The sequence below is a fragment of the Thamnophis sirtalis genome, unplaced genomic scaffold (assembly GCF_051295495.1).
Source record: "Thamnophis sirtalis isolate CommonGarterSnake01/CBP01778 unplaced genomic scaffold, rThaSir2_p1.2 scaffold_3, whole genome shotgun sequence".
NCBI lineage: Eukaryota > Metazoa > Chordata > Lepidosauria > Squamata > Natricidae > Thamnophis > Thamnophis sirtalis.
In genome coordinates this window covers 46584729-46603676 of record NW_028261383.1, presented here as the reverse complement: position 1 = coordinate 46603676, position 18948 = coordinate 46584729, and the positions used below count along the sequence as shown (strand labels likewise).

The 18948-nt window shown below is 40.8% G+C and overlaps 1 protein-coding gene across 1 annotated transcript in view; it reads right to left on the bottom strand.

Moving 5' to 3' along the window:
- Positions 1-14659, bottom strand: part of TAFA1 (TAFA chemokine like family member 1) — a 449892-nt gene extending 435233 nt beyond the window's left edge. Inside the window, exons 1-2 of the mRNA XM_087708855.1 lie at positions 13873-14659; positions 11173-11296 (exon numbers count right to left, since the gene is read on the bottom strand). Of these exons, the coding sequence (XP_087564981.1) occupies positions 11173-11296; positions 13873-13911 (163 nt within the window). The 5' untranslated portion in view covers positions 13912-14659. The remainder of the gene's footprint in view (positions 1-11172; positions 11297-13872) is intronic.
- Between the last annotated feature and the right edge of the window lie 4289 nt (positions 14660-18948).

Below are 18948 nucleotides of genomic sequence, written 5' to 3'. Positions count from 1 at the left end.
TTTCCTCTAATGCAATGCAATTTTAGGCACAATTTTCCTTAATACCATTTTTTCTACTTTTGGAAAAGTGCAGATATTAGTGTATAAACTGCACTCTGGGTAAGATATAGTGATACTCCACTATTTGTTGAGGTCACAGATTCTAGAAAACCTGTAACAAAATGAGATTCATTCTAATGAAACAAGAGAGATAAAGGACCACTCAGATAGACAAAACCTGAATTGAATAAGTAGGTGGACAAATGGACTATCCCAAATAATTTCTCTGGTTACATCAGACAACATTTTTAAGATGCGGAATTCAAATGAGGCTAACAAATATAAATTCCAAGAATGAAATACAAGTACAGAAAATGAACCTGCTGAAAAGCCACATCAAACCCACAATAATTAAACAGAAAGTATCTGAGAGTCAAGTACTAATTTTAATTTGTTCAAACAAATAATTTCATTCCATTTTTCTGTAAAGTTTACATTTGCTGTAACAACTAAGAGAAAAGAGGAAAGCCCTATAAAATCTTGGATTGTTATCAGTAAAAAAAATCTGCTCACCCAGTGTAATGTAATGGATAATAGTGTTGGATTAGAACCAGCGTGAACCGTGTTCACATTCATTCTCCATCTAGGAGGGTCACAGGTTGATTTGAAGGCAGTTCTATTTTAAATGTATTTACCAGAGAAGATTGTTGTTATAGGGAGAAAAAGGGGGAAAGAGTGGAAAGTACTGTGCCTTGACATTCTAAAACAGGGGAAGGCGATGATGGCCTTTTTATGAATTGTGGACTTTAACTCCCAGAATTCTTGAGTCAGTCACCCTGGCTCAGGAATTCTGGGAGTTGAAGTCCACAAGTTATTAAGAAGAAAGGCAGGATGTGAATCTAATGAATAGTGAGTATAAAAATGTCCAAGTTACATCTTTAGGAAACTTACAGATGCTGTAGAAACTTGTCAATCAGCCAATTAAAAAAAACATAATGAAAAAGAAAACATGCATGGCCAAATGTGATATTCAAAAAGAACTACAATTGTATTAGATCATATTATTTCTGAAAATGAAGAAACATTTTAGAAAAAATGCATTCTTAGAGCAGGCAGAAACATCTTCTATTCTTCTACTAGAATCTTAAATTTCGGTATCTGTTCTACGATGTCATCTACAATTGTCAATACATTACTTTAATTTACTGTTTTGCCCAGTTTTTAATGTGCATTTTGGCTCTTTCCAGTGCTATTACACTCTAAGCATGATTAATACATTTTATTAATCTGCAGCTATACGATGACTAATACATTTTGGAAATAAACAAATAAATAACATCTTGAAATATGAAGGGAACAAATAAATAAATAACATCTTGAAAAATGTTCTGAAAATGCCCCCCCCCCTTTTTTTTTTTTTTACTCTTAAAGTGCAAGGGTGGGTGGGGAGCATTTGCTAACCAACTTTTAAAATCTTTGGAAGGCTGAGGGAGATGAAGCAGATGGGGCAAATCACACAAATGTGGGTGGAACTATGGTTTGAGGAGAAAGTGTGGAAAGATTGTCCAGGGTTGTCCCTCTTTTAGGCCTTCCATTACAATTCTCACATGGTTCCCTTCTCAAAAATAGTGAAAAACAAAACAAAACCTGTCAGGGTTTCAGCAGTCAGGGATATCCTATTGTATCAAAACATTATAGTCAGCTCAGTACAGTGGTGGATTGCAGGCGGTATGCCCCAGTACGGGCATACCGGTGCCTGCCTGGAGCTCCTTACCTGTATTTAAGCTCTTTGGCACTTCCGCACATGCGCATGGAGCACAAGGCACCTGTGCGATGCTCCGCCGAGCAGCTGGAGCATTGCGGAGGCTCATGGAGGCATCACATGTGGTAAGGATGTGTGCATGTGCTGCACATGCGTGTGCGCTGCGCACATTCATGTGGTGGACACCGGGTCACGTTGCAACCGTACCAGTTACAATGGGATACGGAACCCACCACTGGCCTAGTACTTCCATTTATTGCTGATCAATAGTTTTTAATCAACATTTTACTTTTCTGTGGTCCATAAATGCGTTGTTCTCCCTTTCCTCCATCAGTATCCCATCATGAATTTCAGATCTGAGATGACATTGTGGCAGGGATTCCACCTATACAGTGAGTTATAACAGCAGTGCAGACCAAGGGTGACTGAGACTCAAGAAGGTGGGGTCATCATGATTGGAGAAACCTTGTTAAGTCTCAGAAACAAGAAAGCACCCTGAGGAGGCATAAATGTAAAAGAAATCCTGTTTAGCAGCTACAGAATACTGAATGGAAGGGGGGAGAGGCAGTAGAATTAAACAAGGCAAGAGTGGAGTACACTACATGATTCAACAAAGCAAGCTATCTGTCAGGGTTCCAAATAGCATCCAAATGTAAATCAGAGTCTGAAGCAAAGCATTCCTCAAAGTTCCAATGCATTAAGAGAGCCGTGTTGGCACATCTGGGAAAACCCGAATCTGAAGGCTTCCCAATTTCCCCACCCAATTGAAAATTCAAGATCTTGCCCCCACACCCACAAGTCCATCACATGAGCCAATATTCCACTGCCATGCTGGCAGTTCTATCCCTCCAGTTCCAGCCAGGTGCAATGGTGCAAAGACAAAGGATGACCTTGGCATTCTAGAAAGAATTTTGTTATGGCTACACAGCATCTACCTCCGTACAATCCCCCCCCTACCATTTTTCCACAATATAAAATGCATAGTAGAATAATAGAAAGTGTGGCAGGCCAAAGATCCAAAAGAAAAGATGGCTACAGGCCTGACACTATTGTTGCAGAACAAAATCTGAACAACTATTCTAATACAGCATAAAAGGATTTAAAGGGGACAAAACTGGGGAATTTACAGCTTGATATATTGATATCTGCATCATTACAGCAGAAACAATTAGAGCCAATTACAAGATTCCATTTGGTTCAGTAGGCATTTAAGGACTGGAGGAATGGTGATCTAAACAGAGCAAGCTGTCTAATTCCCCATGCATGCTGGTGATTTGCTTTAGCAACAGAAGACAACTAAAATTGTTTCAAAGGTAATTAAATTTGGGTGGATCCCATACTGTACTCTCAAAGTTCCTGAAGGTTTTGCCCTAGATATCATATCCTTGGGCTGACTCTAAATAGCAATAGCAATAGCACTTAGACATATACTACTTTACAGCACTTTACAGCTAAGCAGTTGACAGAGTTGGCTTATTGCCCCCAACAATCTGGGTCTTCATTTTACCGACCTCGGAAGGATGGAAGGCTGAGTCCACCTTGAGCTGGTCAGGATCGAACTTCTGGCAGTGGGCAGTCAGCCTGCAATACTGCATTCTAAGCACTGTGCCAACACAGCTCTTATTGATATTGTGAGTTGAGCATGAAGGTCTGGCCCTCCTTTATGCATAATTAACTTGTGCAGTTCCTTTTGAGCTCAACTTGCAAATCCAGAAACCACTTTATCTTCAAGTAAGACTAATACAGGCCCAGAAGGAATAAGAGAATTTCACTATATAAGACTGTACTTTGGGTTCTTTGAGAAGGTAAGTCCCTTTCCTTGAGGGATCTCCTATGTCAGGGGGTGTTAAGCTTGTGGCTCGCAGGCCGGATGCATCACATGTTGGCCACGCCCACCCCCAGTTTAGCAAAGGGGGGAAAGTCGTGATACGTCATGTGACGATGTGACACCACAAGTTTGACCCCTGTCCTATGTGTATCATACTGTCTGCTATAATTATAGTAATCTGACACACTTATTAATATTTGAAGTGCCAATCCTTTACAAGTTCTAAAAGGTATCCCATGTTTAAACCGTTAATGTTTCTGTACAATTACAGCTCTTATCTGCATATAAAAGACAGATAATAGTGTATCAATCTAAAGAGAGATAATTGTGTGACCTGTCTATTTTGTATCAGTATGAAGAAACAATTTCCTGATTCTAGTTTGATTCGGATTTTCAACAAGCTTTAAAACTATAGTTGCCCTGTTAAATTTAATGGAAAGAATGGGGAGGAAGAGAGAAGTGTATCATCCAGAGGTGGGTTCCTACCGGTTTGGACCGGTTCAGACTGGTTCGGCGGAGTAGGTAGTAATTTGGCCTGCCATGCCCCTAAACCAGTTCTATTGGCAGTGCCTATGGTGGTTGTTTTTTGCTTCTGTGTGTGTGCAGATTTTTTTTTTTTTTTACTACTGCAAATGTGCGCGCCCAAAGCGGGTCCCTGAGCGAACTGGCAGTAGCAGAAGCTGGAACCCACCCCTGGTATCATCACTAGGTTTATTCTAAGTTTGGGAACATTGAATCTAATTAGGTTGATGAGATTCCCTTAATATAAAAGTCTTATCTTAATTAAGAGTTATTAGGAATATAGCGTACCGATGTTCATTGGACTTCCGTGCAAATGTATAAATGATTTTATCTTTAACCTTTTAGGAAAGCTATTCCTAAACTCCTGGTATTGGGATTCAGTTACATTTCCAGTTAGACCTCCTTCTTTATTGTATGATTCTAGAGACAATATAATAAAACTGAGTTTACAATTGCTGCTGAGCTGTTTCTGATAGGCAGACGCCTCTGCAAATTTTCAATTTCCTCTCTTTAGAAGCTACAAATACGAGAAAGAAGTGAGGTAGAGATATTACAACAATAGAAGACTGAAAAAGGAGGTCAGTAGCACATGAATGTTGTTTGGTAGACATAAAACATTCATTTATAGAGAATGAATGGACATACTTCCTTCTTCCTTTTATTTTAGAAGGAATATTCCAAATCATGCAACCTACTTCTTTGTCCATGGACTGCAATGAATTGTTCTATTGCTTAGTAACTTAATTCACCTCCATTAATAGCCAAAAAATTTCAACAGGACAAGATTTATTTTTTAGGGGGAAAAAATCATAACACCAATGTATTCTGTATTCCAAACCGCAATTACCTGCCCAAAAGAAACAGGATGAGTTCCCCACACATTATTTAATTCCTAAATAAAGTTTAGCAATACAGAACAGCTCTGTTTAGAGCCTCTGAAGCAGGGGTGAAATTCAGCAGGTTCTGACAGGTTCTGGAAAAATGGTAGCAGAGATTTTGAGTAGTTCGGAGAACCAGCAAATACCTCCTCTGGCTGGCCCCAGAGTGGGGTCGGAATGGAGATTCTGCAATATCCTTCCTCCCAGGAGTGGGGAGGGAATGGGGATTTTGCAGTATCCTTCCCTGGAGTGGGAAGAGAATGGGGATTTTGCAGTATCCTTCCCCAAGCCATGCCACAGAACAGGTAGTAATTTTTTTTTACCACTGCTCTGAAGCTAGTGAAAAATAAAAATAAAAATTCCAGGAAGAGGCAAAACCTTGTTCTTAGCGATTTGTGATGGACAAGAAATGAAAATGTATTTTTTTTAAAAAAAAAAAATCTGTTCGCTACAACAGCAAGAAGAGGAATGACAAAAATAATCATTTATTCTTAAGTGGAAAAGATACCTTTTTCACTCATGGTAAGTCTATACAAGCTAATAATTAAAGGCAAGCATCTGAAACAACCCGAGCAGAGAATGCGGGTCTCGCCTTTGAGGGATGTATTTGTCAGTTTGTAATTTTCCTGAGGCCTGAAGAATCAAAGCAATGCCTTCTTGTAGTAATGACAGCAAATACACAAACAGGCTCTGAGTGCTGAAAGGCTCTGGTTGAATCACCCAGGCTTCCAAATTTGCACTTGAAGAAAGCCAAGCATGATGTGTCAGTGTGGGAGAGGGCCAGAAAAGGCATCTCACATTGCACATGACAAGGCACCAGAAAGAATGAGCTGGGCACTTAAGGCCTTCACTTTTAGGGCAGACTTTCATATTCTGCGAGTTTTCAGGTCAAGTGCAAACCGCATGCACACTAAATGGATGTAAAATTAATGCTGCCTCTCCTAGATGAGCAAATAAGAACAAGAGAGTTTCATGCTCCTGGCTGTGGGTTTTATACTACGTTTGTTGTTGTTAGTTGCGAAATTATGTCCGACCCATCGTGACCCCATGGACAATGTTCCTCCAGGCCTTCCCGTCCTCTACCATCCTCCGGAGTCCATTAAACTCATGCCAACTGCTTCAGTGACTCCATCCAGCCACCCATTCTTTGTTGTCTCCTTCTTCTTTTGCCCTCAATCTTTCCCAGCATTAGGCTCTTCTCCAGTGAGTTTATACTATGTAGTGGATCACAATTTTAAAATGCTAGGCTCATTCAAGCTCATCATGTTGAGTACCAAAAAGGCCCATCTTTTCACCCTGTTTTATTCCCCCTACAATGGGCAATGTGAACAGAGAGTACCAAAAAAAGAGAATTAGAAGTAGTATTCCTATCATCCAATTCCTCTGCAATGAAAACGTCTCCCTCATTATATCTTATGTACAGTGAAGTTTCTAATAGAAAAACTCAATCCCATCTACTTGTTGCCTCTCCCTGCTCCATAATTTTGAAACCAAAAGGTTAACAACCTTAAGTAAAAAAGCAATCCTCAACTCTAAGGTAAATTATTATAATTATTCCACTGTTGCTCTTTCATTCTACCAGGGGTTAAAGCGAAAAATTAAAAAGTAATTTATTCTTCTAGCTTGGCATTCCACAATATATTAGCATCCACGTGTACCGAACTACAAATCTTGTTATCTCCTACCAAGTTAACTATGGATAATGAGAATTATATTTCAGGACATTTTGAAAGCTCTGGCTTGGAGAAGGCTGCTCTTGTTTATTAATTCAGTAACTAGTAGATTGATGTTTTCCTTTACATTCCTTGTGCTTGTACTTCTAATTTCCTCTGTGCTTCTAATGCTTTTGGATATTTGGATAGCTGATTCTGGCTTGTTCTGTTGTTTTACACAGATATTGGTGACATCATCTATTTCCTGTATGTTCCCCCTGTATAGATTAAAAGGCTTTTGGGTGACCATAGTTGTTCTCCCCTTGTGCAGTTTTACATCCCTACCCCAAAACAGACATTTTATTGCACTTACCAGAGCAAGTGTAGCAGATTTCAGGTGTGCCTGACAAATAAAGAACTCAAACCTTGAACCATTACAATTCATAAAAAAGCACAGCAAACCATTGTATCTAAGTCAGGGGATCTGGCCTGTGGGGTGTTTAAATCTGGCCCATGGGGCTGGCCTGGAAATAGCCAAGGACTGGCACGCAGTGCCTCTGGCAGCTGAAATAATGTGCGGGAGGGCGCGTGTGTGTGTCCCTTCCCCGGTGGCCCATTTTTGGCGTGGACAGCCTCCTGCACCATCTGGCAGCCAAAACAGGCTGGAGGAGGACTGTGCAGAGCCCCCCACAGCCCATTTTGGCCAGCAAAATACTGCAGGAGGCACCCATTCCATTTCCCCCACCCTGACCGAACCGTGGAGGAGAACTTGAAGAAATCTAAATTGACACCCCTGATCTAAATACTCAAGGTGTTGTTCTGCAAATGAAGTAACCTTATAATAATAGCCACCTTGTACCAAAGGTGCTTTTTCAAGATGCAACTGGAGTTTCTTATTTTTCTTTGAAGATGTTTTGCTTCTCATCCAAGAAAAGCAGAAGAAGTTTCTCCTTTGGGACAACCACGATCTGGATGACTGAGAATCTCCATACATTCCTAAGGAATTTTGTAGAACAGGGGAAGCTGTGATAGAAGTCTCCTACTTTTAAAACAAGAAGCCAGTCTAGCCACTTTTTTTTTAACTTGGCACTAAAAAGACATTTTAGCTAAGCCTGTATATTCTGAAAGCAGTTTGTATGATTTCTTGGAATGTCGGTATGTTCTGCGAACTCAGAAAATCAAGCAAAATGGGTAAACGTCAGGTACCCATGAGTGAATGTACGTTGCAAGAAAAGGCTGCAAGTGCTGGGACTAGTAATTAACTGTCATGTTGTCGTTTTCACATTGGTAACAAAATGAAAGCAAAAAGATTAATTCCTACTTTTTGCAGCAGATGTTGTACATCAAAACTGCATTACAGATATTTGAAGCTAGCACCTTCTAAGCAAACCAAGAAAAAATGAGGCCTGTGGTGACCCTTCCCATTTCTTCTTCTTTTTATATTCCCTTTAAGTACTTTTTTGTTTCCAATTCAATGGATTCAGGATTGAAGAGAAAGGTTGGATAGATCCAACAGAAAGCCAGGTGCTAAAGAGGACAAACAAAACCACTACAGGGGAGCCATGGAATTGAAACAGCAGGTGTTTCATCATGAAAATCCCTCATCTAAGCTTGTTTTTTGAGAGCAGAAGTAGAAACTATCAAGCTTGCCCTACATGTCTTGTGCCAATACAATTTAATTAAAACAACTGAACATTGTGCTCCAATTTTGCTATACTAACCTTTCAGGGTTTGTTTTTTTAAAAAACAAACAAACAGTTAACTCATGTTTATGAATCCCACTTGCAGTTCAGTTCAAGAACAATAGAAGTTGTTTACATTTGAGGATATTTAACATGCTATACACTGGTCTTTAATTTACAGAGGCAAGGATGCAGAAGACAAGTTGTCTTTTTCTATTTCTTTGTGCTTTGATAGTTCTACTCCCAAATTTGATTGTTTAGAAAGGCTCCTGCCTCTTATAAATTAGGGACCCAGACAAAGATTATAAACTAGCAATGAAATGTTGTAGCTCATGATGATGGAGGAGGAGATATAGTTGACAATCAATTATGGCTGGTTTTGTTCTATTAAAAATAGTGAAGTGTCATAAAACAACAGTCCCACATTAGAAAAATTATGTATTTATCCAACTGGTCTGATTTTTAATTCCTCCCCACCCCCTTGCTTCAGTGTTTCAATCTTCCTTAAACAGTGGCTAAGTCAAAGTGGCTAACTCAGAGTAAATGATGAATTCCTAATAATATCTGTCTGAAAAATAGCAAACGCTTGGAGACCAAGCTGAATATGTTAAAAACCACTGTTCGTTTTCATCATTAGCATATTTTCATTCTTTGCTGGGTATATCTCCCATATGCATTATCCAGTTAGATCATCAATGTGTATGTGTCTGTGTGCACAATTTCCACATTATGCCAACAGAACCTTCTCAAAAAAAAAGTGCAGCTGTATCTTTCTAGAGGTTCCTTGGGGCCTTGCCCTCTGCAGACTTGTAGCAATGTGAAACCATCGTGAGCATTTCTGTCAAATTCCACTCATCTGTCAGAGTAGTGGATTATTTCTTGAGAGACTGAAATTGGTTGCCTTGGATCAGAACACCATCAATCTTACTCATGTAGGGTGCAGGCTGACTGCTTTGAACTCTCACAAGAGGAGCAGCTCTGCTGTTCCTAAGCAGGTGATGAGACAGTTGTAAAATCTTCACTCTATCTATATCACAGCCCCTGCGAAAGGCATGTCATATTTCCCATTTCTTCAACATTCTGTATGCATTCTATGCCATTCTCTTCTACTTCAATAAAGGAGGCAATTTTTCAAGCTTAGGCAAATACTCCAAGCCACAGGAATATCTATCCCTCATTTTTTCCCCTCTCTCTGTCTCATCATGTCACTTGTTTTACCCGATTGTGCAAAAATGAGATCCCATTTTCCTTTTCACTGTTTTTTTTTAAATGTATGGACTTGCTAATCCATTGTGTCATCATCAATGTCATATAACAGAGAGCACTTTTCTGTATCTCTAGGCATTTGGTATACTTCTTTTGATGTTCTTCCATCTAAACAGTTCACCTTCTAATAATTGTTATTTTAATCATTAAAGGAAGAAAGTTGTACATAAACAATCAATGTTTAAAGGTTAAAACAGAATAATCAAATGCAATCCATTATTATTTTCTCATCTATTAAAATTATGGATGTACTAGTAATGTTTCAATAGAGAAAATGGGTGCTTTAGTGCAACTTGTCATTTTTGGGTTATCTAGGAAAAGTCTTCAATCGATCATTTTTCTATTGTCCTTATTAATTATTGTTAGTCACTCTTTACCAGACTATTCCATCTTGGATCAGAGATTCAGTGAAGTCTGAAGTTGAATCCTACATCATTTTCTCAGCCCACATTGTATGAACCCATGCTTTCATCCATCCATTCTCAAACATTTAGATCTGATCTTTGAGAGTACATTTTAGAATGGTTTCACATCATTTCATCTTGGAACAACAAAGCCCAAAACAAACAAACCCCATCACCATCATTTTGTCTTCCTAAACCAAAGCCAAATTTCCAATAGAGTAGCCTTCTATAGTTCATAATTGATCATTATGATTGATGATTTCCTGAATCATAAGCCATGAAGCAAGTCCAAAACAAACCGTCAGCCTTGAAATATTGCATAGCCTGATCCTCACTTGAGGAATAGTGTTGTAATGAAATGCCTTAAACTCAATCTTACCTTAATCAATTTCTATTTCCAACACAAATATCCTTTTCCTTCCTTCAACCTCCAAGCATCTTTAGAAATACTTCTCATTGAATGACCATAAATCACCATCTGTGACAAATTCAGGCAATGGGTCACTGCTGTTCACACTCCGTACCATCATTTTGGGAGAACAAATATTTTTACAGCATGGGAATGAAAGCAAAGGATCGCCAAAAGCTGCAACTATAGACTCACTTGCCACAGTGTAAGTCCAAATGGTACAATGGGTATACAAATAGGACTAAGAATATGCATATCATGTATAATATATGCTTATATTTTGTCTGATTTTTTTTCTGACAGGTCCTCTAAGGTGTTAAAATATGCCCACTGGGAAAGATATTGCTTTCTCCTTGGTTTTTCCTACCTTTCCCATACCCACAATTTAGGCAGTGGTCCTTTGTTTTTAATACATGAATCTAATGCCTCAGTTGCCCACTCCCCAGCCAATAAAATCTCTACCTTAAGCTCTGTAACTTGTGAGTTTTAATAAGGTTGATTTTCTATCCATCCCCACATATATCCCAGTGCATTAAGCAAAGACTGAATTGGAAACGGTATGAGTTACCCACAGTTACCCACAATGTAAAGTGGGGAAAAGAAGTCAGAGAGCGAGAGAAAGAGAAAAACACAAATACACAACCTAAACAAGTGTTGTACTTCCCTTCCAGACAAGCAAACATTGAGTTGCCTACATTATCAGATTTTTAAATGTGAGCTGATTGCACATAATCCATTCTCACAGGCCTATTCTGGCATCTCTGGCAGTATCCATTGTGAATAATCTTACCTGGTCTGGGCAGATGCTGATGCTGCTGGAAGGTTTGCTGAAGGGAGCCTTGACAGAGCAGTACAGCACAGGCACTTATCCACAAATACAGGACCCAGGACATTGCAGAGACCATGGCCATCCTCTGAAGGGAAGGAAAGGCAAGAGTTAGCATTCCCACCAAGCAGGATTGCCTTCTAGTTCCTTTCAGGTCTATTAGTCCTTCCCCATCTTTTATCCGGGCTGTGGCTTTCATCTATCAAAGAGCATATTCAAGAGACCTTGAGACCTGCTTCTACACCAACTTTAAATAATTCAGGAGCATAAATGAAATTTATTTGTAAAAGAAGCCCAGGGCTAGTGGAAGCCAAGCTGCAGCTTGATGAGCTTGGCTTGAATTACAAAAGTCACACTAATGTGCTGGTCTTCCGGAGGGCACATTTGAAGGCAGAAGATTAGACATTCATGCTTTGCTGTTTGTTTATTTATTTATTTTAAACCATGCCATTTATTCTTTTGCAGTAGTTTATACCTCTGGGTTTTCAGTCGTCCACTATAAGTGACACTAGCATTTCCTTTGGTTTATGCATAGTTGACAGTCAACTGTCTGAAAGGATAACTCTCGTTTTCAAGAGTTATTCCACACAGCAGCAAGAAGAAGCACAAGGGGCACATTTGAGCCTATTTTCTCCCTGTTACATTCTGTTGAACAGGAAACGGGAGCATCACTCCTACAACGTATCCTTCTTGCTACTGAGGATTGCTTATTATAGCACTAACTCTTCCATTTACATACATCAAAGTACCATCTCAAAGCTTCATAAAAATACTGGCTGTACGGCTGAAAGTTTTTGCTTATAATCTCCCCGGCCAGTCTGGGAATTCTGATACCATTCAGTATCATACTTAACTGCATCAGGCTCAACTCTCAAGCCATTAAATTTTTATTATCATCTGGTCTGCCAAGCAGAGGAACGGTTTCTCAGAAACATATGCTTCCTTCCCCCATTAAAAAAAAAAAAGCAAAGCAAAGCTGCCACCTTTCTACAACCTTGTATTTTATCTAAATTCACCTAACAAAAAAACTCATTTGTCTGCCCTTGGACAACTAATAGAAAAGAACATTAGTCTGAATGAACATTGGGAAGACACACTTATCCCACCCCACCCCCCACCCCCCAAAAATGGAAGATCCTTCTTTGTCAGGGCCTGGTATGTCATTTCATTTCTGTTGTATCAATGATTGTATGGTTCAGATGACCTCTATGTGAAAGTCTCTCTCTCTCTCTGTGTGTGTGTGTGTGTGTGTGTGTGTGTGTGTGTGTGTGTGTGTGTATGCATAAAGTTCACAGCCTCTCTGCAATGCTTTTGATGCCTGCCAAGTGTTGGCTATTCTGTGCACTGTCCAGCGTTTGGAGCAACTCCTTCTGTTGCTTTTCACATTGCCAAATTAATCAAACCACAGGCACAGTCCTTCCTCAGCCAATGGCAGGATGGCATTTTCTTTCTAATAGCCCAATCAGCAGAGTATCGGGGTTTATTTTGAAGGCGAGGGTGAGAAAAGACTTCCAGACTCCAAGAAACCTCCTTCGATTCTCAGGGTTAATTTGGAGGCAGTTAAGACTAAGGCTAAAAATGAGAAAGGAGTGGTGATGGGGGGGGGGGGGGGAGAAAGAATCTCCCTTCTGTTTTGGTTAAGCGGAAAAGATCTGATCCACTGCAGCGTGTCAATGTCAAGCCGAGATGTAACTCTTTTTGCAATTATTTTTAAGCATCGCCTAACAGTGATATCTGTAAAAGGCTGTTGGTCGGAAAGAGGACAGATCAAGTCGAACTTTTTAAAGGAGACGCTGAATGTTGCAAAATGGTAAGAAAGGATTGCCTCCAGCAGCTGCCATTTAAATCACCTTCTCTGCCTTATCTAAGATACTTGCCCAAGTAAACAGCAGTTTACTTCATAGCTTCACAGCTCTTACTCTTCCTTTCTTTTTTTCTTTCTCTCTGACTTTCACTTCACTCCAAATGAAAGTCCCTCTCTCTCTCTCTGCTTCCTTCTTTACTCCCCCACCCCACACCCAGAACAAAGCAGCCTGCGATCCTACAGTCCTCATACATCCTAAACCCATGCAGAACCAGATCGATTTAGAGAGCAGTCTTCCTCCTCCTCCCCCTCCCCGCTTTGCAAGGGAGGGGTTCACTTATGACATCAACAAACATTAAAGAAGAAAAGGATGAGCCTCAGCTGAGACTTTCATCGTCAAGTGCTCTAATTCAACTTGAACTTTATTATTATTATTACTATTATTCATCAACTAAGCAGTGAGCAAAAGAAGAAGGAAAAAGAGGTGGTCAGAGGAACATAATAAAGAGCTTACGAACCCCTCCCTCACCTTAGTATAATCTTTCAACCGCAAGGAAGACATTATTTTAAATCCCTGTCCTTTTTATGTGCCTCCAATTTCAGCCTTTCATCTTGAGATGAGAGGGGGGGGAGTCATAATTTGAATGAACTTTTATTTTCTGGAAATCGCCCCCGTTCTTCGCCTTTCCTGAGCAATGCTTCGCCTCCTCCCACCCTCTGCTCCTCCCAAAAACCTGCCGGATTCTTGTTTTCTTCTAACCCCACCGAAACCCTGGCAAGCTACGGGGCGGAGGAAGCTTTCCCTCCCACTCCCCGGCTTGCGCTCGGCTGCCTCTGAAGTCTCGGAAAGGCTGCCTTACCTGAGTACTGCAAGCCAAAGCAGAGCGCTCTGGGCGCATACATTGGAAAGATGTTAACACTTTTTCAAATCCATTTGGATGGACCACAGTGTCGGGGTGGAAGGAGTGGGGGGCGATAGAAATCCACTTCGGCCCTCCGGGGCAAGCAAAAGAATGGTCTTTTCTCTCTCTCTCTCCTCCGTCGGGATGTCTTCTCCTGAAGACCAAAGGCAACCCCAGGCGTCTCGGATGGGCTGGTCGGCGCCTCTCTCTCTCTTTCCCTCTCTCTTTCTCTCTCTCTCTTTCCGCCGCCCCACCACGGTCTCGCTGGCCGGGCTCCTCCGTCCAACTGTTAGAGAGACATCCAAGCTGGCTCTTCTCTGCTCCCGGTCTCTCACAGGCGGTCGTAAAAGTAGCCAAGGTTGGTGGGACGGAAACCCCCCGTCATTTCACCTTTAAATCAATCTCCCGAGCGTCGCCCTTCTGCTTGAGGAGATCTTTTGGAGCGATCTGGAGATAATGCGTGGCTTCCCGGACACTTCGGTGGCTGTGGAATGACAGACCGGCTCGCTCAAAGCCTTCGCTCTCCAAGGTACTCCGCGCCGGAGTGAAAGCAGATAGATAGATGTACCGTTAGGCTAAAGCTCAGCTTGGCAATACCCGGTGCCGATCGTCTGTTTTATTATATATCCCCGGTTCGGTTGAAAGTCTCGCCTCTCTTAAAGGGACACGACCTGCCCTGACGGTAACCAGCAGCCCCCAATTGCCTCACCTACTCAACTCTCCTGCCTTCCCACACCCGCCGAAGCTGCCTTTTAAAGACAGGCAGGGTTGAGCATTTCTGCCACTCGGTGTGTGCCAACCAGCCAGCCAGCCAGCCAGCAGCCAGGGGGTTCTCCCTCCTCCCCGCAGCATCAGAGAGAAGGGAGGGGGAAACCCAGGGGAAGCAGGCTGAGCATGGGCAGGAAAGCCTCGGCAGTTCGAAATGTGACCAGGCAACGAGGGAAAGTGGGGGGGGGGGAGGGAGGGGGGAAAAGAGAGGTAACCCAATTAGTCATCGGGGAAAGGAGTGTGCAAAACGGAGTCCTCAGCTTTTTCCCTAGAGAGCACGCTTGGCATTTGAGGGTGGCTACCTATCTCCCCCCCCCCGGGAGAAATACACAACACCCCCTTCCTTCATATCACCAGGGGTCCTGTGCCACTTTGCAGAGAGACAGAAGGATGATTGTGGTGTTATTTCCACTTCATCAGAGGGAAAGTGAGAGGCTTTGGTGCATCCAATCAAAGGAACGTGGCTAAATGAAACCAGTAACTCTCTGACTTTATAAGTTGACACAATAACCAGATCCAGGTACCAGCCCTCTTTTTCTTCACACTGGCCACCTTCCACCTTGTCCCCCAAATGGCTACATGATTACAAATGATTAAATGATTACAAATGATTAAAAACTGGTCAGTGTAAATGTTGGCAATTTTAGCTTTGTGCAGGTATGTCAATAACCAAGCCCTTCATTATTTAAAAATAAGTACACCCAAAAATCTCTAGAAGGTGCTCACATAATTTTTTTGGAACTATTGGATTGGATTTATTCAATTTGTATGCCGCCCTATTCCCAGAGGGACTCAGGGCAGCTGAACAAAAGCCAAGGGGAGGGGAACAAATACAAAAAGTAAGACAAAAACAAGAGAACAAGACAAAACAATTTAAAAAGACAACAAGCACAACCAAATTCGAGAAGGGGTGGAACTCAAGACCCCCAAGCCTGCTGGGACAGCCAGGACTTAACGGCTATATGGAAGGCCTGAAGGGTGGCGAGGGTCCGAATCTCCACGGGGAGATCATTCCAAAGGGCCAGAGCAGCCACAGAGAAGGACCTCCTCCGGGTGGTCGAAAGCCGGCATTGGCTGGCAGATGGAATTCGGAGGAGGCCTAATCTGTGGGATACTGTTATATTAAACTGGATATCCAAAATAAATATTGGCAGTCAAAGGATAATGCTCTGAATCTCTCTCTCTTATACATAAACACACACACACACACACACACACACACCTTTCATGCAGATGTGAATGTTCACAATTAAGTTATTAATCATAAACAAGACTATTGACATTTATGGGCTCCCAAAACTGATTCATTTTTTTTCTTTTTCCCTTATTGAATTTTTACCCTGTATTTCTGTTTTAAGCACCAAGTTTGGAGCAATGACAAAGACATCCAACTTACAAATTTTAACAATCCAAATGAAAAGAAACACAAAATATAAATTAAAACCACATTAACTTCTAATATCAGAATTAAAATAAAACATAGATATAACCACATAAGATCTCCCACAACCTAGGAGCCAGGCAACCTTTCCTGCATACTGCACAGACAAGTTCCCAATTGAAAGGTGATCTTCACTTTTGAAATGAAGGCCTCTTCTCCTGCTGATTTTAGTATCCAGGAAAATTCATAATAGGAAAGGCAGATCTATGGATGGCTAATCCCAAAGGTATTAAGAGCTTTATGGGTCAATACCAATATTCTGAAAACAACAGAAGCCCTTCCTGATCTTGGAGAAGTTTTCATTGAGTGCTATGTTAGCTGATGGGTCAATACCAATATTCTGAAGGCCACTAGAAGCTAGTTCTGATCTTTCAGAAGAAACATCACATGATCCCCATAAGTAGCCTAGCTAGCACATGCTTCATCATTTGCAGATTCAGAATATATTTCAAGGGTATCTCTGTTTACAGGATATTTCAGTAGTCAAAGTGTGTTGCAGCTTAGGTGTGGATAATGTTTACTAGGTGTGGTTGCTTCGAAAAGGGTTCTGTAGAGGAGAGAGAGAGGCAGAGGCAGAGAGACAGACAGAGACAGAGACAGAAGGAGAGACAGGGGGACAGAGAGAGAGAGGGAGAGAGGGAGAGAGACAGAGAGAGGACTTTGCACTTAGTACTTACGCTAAATGCTGTTGTGTGTTTTTTTTACAAAATGAACATAAGCCAGCCAGAGTGAACTGTGATTTATTTCCCATTGAATGGAAAAACTTGCTAAAACTTGTAAACATCTCTCTTGTTTGGATCAATGAGAGAAAACACTGGTTAATTTTGCAAGACATGTTATTGTATTTTAATCTTGAAATAATGAAGGACATAGTACATAGAATAATAGGGTTGGAAGGGATCTTGGAGTTCTTCTATTCTAACCTCCTGCTCAAGCAGGATACCCTATACCATTCTGGATCAATGGCTGTCCAAACTCTTCTTGAAAACCTTCAATGAGTACCCACAACTTTCAGAGTTATGGTGTTCCACTGATTAATTATTCTCACTGTCAGGAAAATTTTCCTTAGTACTTGGTTGGATTTCTCTTCAATGATGTTCTGTCTGTTCTTCTTCTCCTACTCTCAGGTGCTTGGGAAATACATCAACACCTTCTCTGTGACAAACCCCTCAAGTACTGAAAAACTCCTATCATACCACCCCAATCCTCCTCTTTGTTAAACTAGACATACTAGTTCCCTCAATCATTCATCATATGGTTTATTCTCCAGACTCCTTACCATTTTTGTTGCTCTTCTCTACATTTTTTCTAGGGTCTCAAAATACTTTCTGTATCATGGTGACCAGAACTGGATCCAGTATTCTAAGTGTAGTCTCACCAGTACAGTGTGTGTGGACATCTTTTTTTGGGAGGGGGGAATAAGACCAAGCATCTTCCCTCTTCCACTCTGATCATACTCTACCATGAGGGCTTTCTTTGATGAACAATTTTTGCATTGTTACATTTATTTCAGGCCAACAGTTTAAAAGCAGGAATGAAATGGAATGGAAGAATGGAATGGAATAGAATAGAATAGAATGTTTTCTGCTACATGCAAGGTCTTGGCGTAAAGGCATACACTATTTCAGTAGCAATACAACAAGCTACAAAATGCACCACAAATTCAAATCTACAGTAACCTTCACACCGGCTTTAAGCCACCAACATGTTCGTCCCTTGCACCCCTTCTCCATATCAGGGGGTTTCTCTAGAATAGATGATTCAGGAATGGTAGATTTAGATTTTCACAATGTTCCTTTCCTTTTTAACATGCAAATTATCCCACTTGCCAGATCAATTAATAAACAGCTACAATTATCATTATGCCAATAATCTTCTTTGCTAAGTTTCAGAGATATCAATTAGCACTGAGAAATGAAGGAGGTAAGACAGTGGCATGCTAATATCTCCAAAGGGAACACAACTAAAATTTTCATTCCTTTGTTCAGAGGGCTATTTTATATACTAGTAGCTCTGCTAAGCCTGTCAAATACTACCCTATTCTTCATTGTCATTCTTTCCTGCCAAAAAGCAAAAGGAAATTGCTTTGTTGTAATTGGGTAATTTGGCACCAAATCTCAGTGGTGGGATCTAGGGCTGGAAGGGGTGTGTGCAAGAATCATAAAAATGACTTGGGGTTACATTGATGGCACTTCCACTAAAATGCATTCAAGGCTGATCTAGGTTGGTTTGACTACCTTCCAACTATATATACTTGTGAGCTAATAAAGATCTCCTCATCAACCAGTCCTTTGTGATCAATAACTGAGCACAAAGAACTAAAGCCAATCAGTGTTTTCTTGCCAAACAGGTAATAAGAGTGTTATTCCACCTCTTTAAATCCAGGATGAAATGCACATCTCTTCTTTTTTCCCAAAATAAAAGTGTATCCAATACAAGAGAACACACATATCCCAGACTTGAACTATGGGATCCTTGGTACTCTCTGATCATGGTTATTTGCTTGCAAATGTTTCATTACCCAACTAGGGAACATTATCAGTGCCAATGAGTGTGGGATTTTCTCCTTGTTTATGAACAGTAGCTTGCCCTGCCAGTTTTAGTAGGAGTGTGGTTTTCTTCTTGATAGTTTCTTGATTGGGGTATTGTTTTCTCCCTGTTTCTCAGGTGATAATACTTGCTTATCAGGGTGTTGGCTGTAAGAGAGAATATGTTCTGATCTTTTTGTTTTCTTAACTTTTTTTTATAATTGTTACTTTTGAATGACAGATAAATATGGTTTATTTTTATGGTTTATTTATGGCATATTCATGGATTATTTGTCC